Source organism: Lipophrys pholis, assembly GCF_963383615.2.
Source record: "Lipophrys pholis genome assembly, chromosome: 14".
Classification (NCBI taxonomy): Eukaryota; Metazoa; Chordata; class Actinopteri; order Blenniiformes; family Blenniidae; genus Lipophrys; species Lipophrys pholis.
In genome coordinates, this window is record NC_137633.1 from 24,033,173 (window position 1) to 24,036,100 (window position 2,928).

The window sequence follows — 2,928 nt, forward strand, 5'->3', positions numbered from 1 at the left end:
CACACATAGATGATGTGATTATCACTGGTTCAAAGACCAAACGCTGCTCTAATGCAGACGCCACAGCCTCCGCTGATGCCGGCATCAGCAGGCTGAGTTGGAAACGCTGGAGATCCAGGTCGTTTAGTTCCCCAGTGGCCGGGACCTGCCCGTTTAAAGCCGGCACATCGTGGTTTGCCACACGCTCTAAAACAACCAAACGCATAGCAGCCTCCAGCGATCATCATACGGTTTATCAATAGAAAATACAAATCCGAGCTACTGAAAGAAGGATGCAAGCGGAAGGAGACCGATTTTTACCTGAATGAGTACCTCACAAAAAAAATATAAAAAATGCTGACATGGTTATCGAAGCCCGCAGGCTCAAGAAGGAAAACAAGGTCAAGGCAACAAGGACAAGGAATTGTAAAGTTTTCATAAGACTTATGGAGTTTCACCGGAGAAAGACAAGGTGATTTCATGAGTAATCAAAAGAAATCAAAGAACTGGAGCTGTAAGAGGAAAATAACTGAAGGTCCGTCTGTCACCTGCCGTCAACTTCAAAGGTTCTATTGCACTTTATTTTAATATGGACTGTGACTTCGCCAGCGTCTATCAGAGATGGATCATCATCACTAAAGTGACCTGCTCTATAAGGTGTGGAACTTCCCCTTCTCTATGTTCTCCAGTGACTTATCCCCTTTCAATTTAAACTTAGGGGCGACCGCCGCCACAGGACGACTGCCGCCACAGGACGACTGCCGCCACAGGACGACTGCCGCCACAGGACGACTGCCGCCACAGGACGACTGCCGCCACAGGACGACTGCCGCCACAGGACGACTGCCGCCACAGGACGACTGCCGCCACAGGACGACTGCCGCCACAGGACGACTGCCGCCACAGGACGACTGCCTCATTTGTTTTGATTTATATAAATGATTTAGCCATGTCTTGCAAATGTTTGATTTAATAGTCTGATCAACAGTGCGAATGATGAATTATCCTCTATTTGTAAATGGTAAATAAATTAACACTGAACATGAGGAAATGCAACTTTGTGATCTATTTCAACACTAAAAAGATTTATCCCAAAGAGCAAGTGGAATTATTCATCAATGGCACAAAAATTACGCAAGTAAAAGCTACAAAATGTGTTTCCTTCTTGTACCATTTATGTTAATGTGTGCTAAATAAATAAGCCAAACTGAACTAAACCATGTTCTCCTTGTGTAGTGTGCTCCTAGTGTGTGTGTGTGTGTGTGTGTGTGTGTGTGTGTGTGTGTGTGTGTGTCCTGTGATGGGCTGCTCACCTCACCTGTCCAGGTGAACCTGCCGTCACACTGTGAGCCGAACCAGACCAGGACCTGTACAGGATAAAGGGGCGTAGAGGATGAATGGATGAATCTCTTGTATGATTTCATTCCGATGTGTGACAGTTTCCCATCACTTCAGATTTTACTGAAATAAAATGTTATTAGTATTTATGTTTCTCTCATTCTTGTGGCATTCATGGTGTCCCACCCTCGATCACTTTCTCTGAACATGGCGGAGAGATGTGAGTTTGACTGCTGCGCTGATCAATAAAACAAACTACACCCAAATGTTGGCGTGCATGTGGTGCACCCATCCCTACACCCTTGGCTTTTGGCTGGGAATCAGCCCCGAGGAGTTGACAGAAGGTAATCCCCACCATGTGAGGCCTCAGCCCCAGTTTGGAGGCGGAGTGTGCTTCATTCAAATCTGCCGCTGCTATAAAAAGACGGTAAGTTGCAAGAAAACCAACTTCAACCCACATCATCCTGGCACAACACAGGACTAAATCCCATTTGTCACAAGTGATAATGAATACTATCAAAGCTGTAAAAAATGCACTGGTGTGTTTGGTCCTTTTGCCCAGGTTCCTGGTGGCAGCTGTCATGTTCTGGCTGCTGGACTTTTTATGCATCAGAAAAAGGGTTTTGTTCCAGATGAAGGAGCAGGAAGGAGACACCATTGATCCTCCTCTATGCATATCAGATTCCAACCGGCTCCTCAGCCTGGAGTCCCTAAAAGCTGTCTGGCACGGCCACAAACTGGACTTCCTGAAAGAGGCGCATCTCGGCCGCGGAGCTCCGAACACTGAAGTCGTGGAGCTGCAGGATCACCGGCGCGCTCGGATCCTGGATTTCGCCAAAGACCAGAGACCGCTCATCCTCAACTTCGGCAGCTGCACCTGACCTCCGTTCATGGCGCGTCTGAAGTCTTTCCAGGCTGTGGCGCAGCATAACGCGGACATCGCGGACTCCGTGCTGGTGTACATCGAGGAGGCGCACCCATCGGACGGCTGGGTGACCTCGGACGCGCCGTACCAGATCCCGACGCACCGGTGTCTGGAGGAGCGGCTGTGCGCAGCGCAGCTGATGCGCCTGGAGGTGCCCGGCTGCCACATCGTGGTGGACAGCATGGAGAACTCCTCCAACGCTGCGTACGGAGCTTATTTCGACAGGCTGTACATCCTGCAGGAGGGGGTGATAGTCTACCAGGGGGGCAGAGGACCGGAGGGATACCGGATCACCGAGCTCAGAGACTGGCTGGATCAGTACAGAGAAAGGCTGCAAAAGTCCAACAGTTTAGTTATTAATGTGTAGATTGTATTCCTATTTTTTTTTAGAGCTGCTATTACAAGAACAAAAAGTTTTTCAGTATTGTCTAAGTTTAGATTCATGTTTGTTTGTGTGTATTTATTTTTGGTTTGATTCTGGACGTCCTGTCGGATCTCCGGAGAAATCCCTCAGGTTAGTTTGTGTGTTTTCCTCCTAAAATGATTCAGCAGGCAGGATGTTGAGATGAGCATCACTTTACTCCTCAGTAATGTTGTGAAGTTCGGTTTTTAAAAGGATTGAATCCACGGAGCCGACACTGATGTTTCCATACTGAGAGCTCAGTGACCGAGTCTTTCTCAACCTC

General features: G+C 48.1%; 1 protein-coding gene across 1 annotated transcript; it reads left to right on the forward strand.

Annotated features, from left to right (window-relative positions):
• Positions 1-1,823: 1,823 nt before the first annotated feature.
• Positions 1,824-2,643, forward strand: dio3a (iodothyronine deiodinase 3a; the record flags this gene model as incomplete). The annotated part of the gene is made up of 1 exon (XM_080479787.1): positions 1,824-2,643. The coding sequence occupies one exon, from the start codon at positions 1,824-1,826 to the stop codon at positions 2,607-2,609; it is 786 nt and encodes a 261-aa protein (XP_080335913.1). The 3' UTR covers positions 2,610-2,643.
• Between the last annotated feature and the right edge of the window lie 285 nt (positions 2,644-2,928).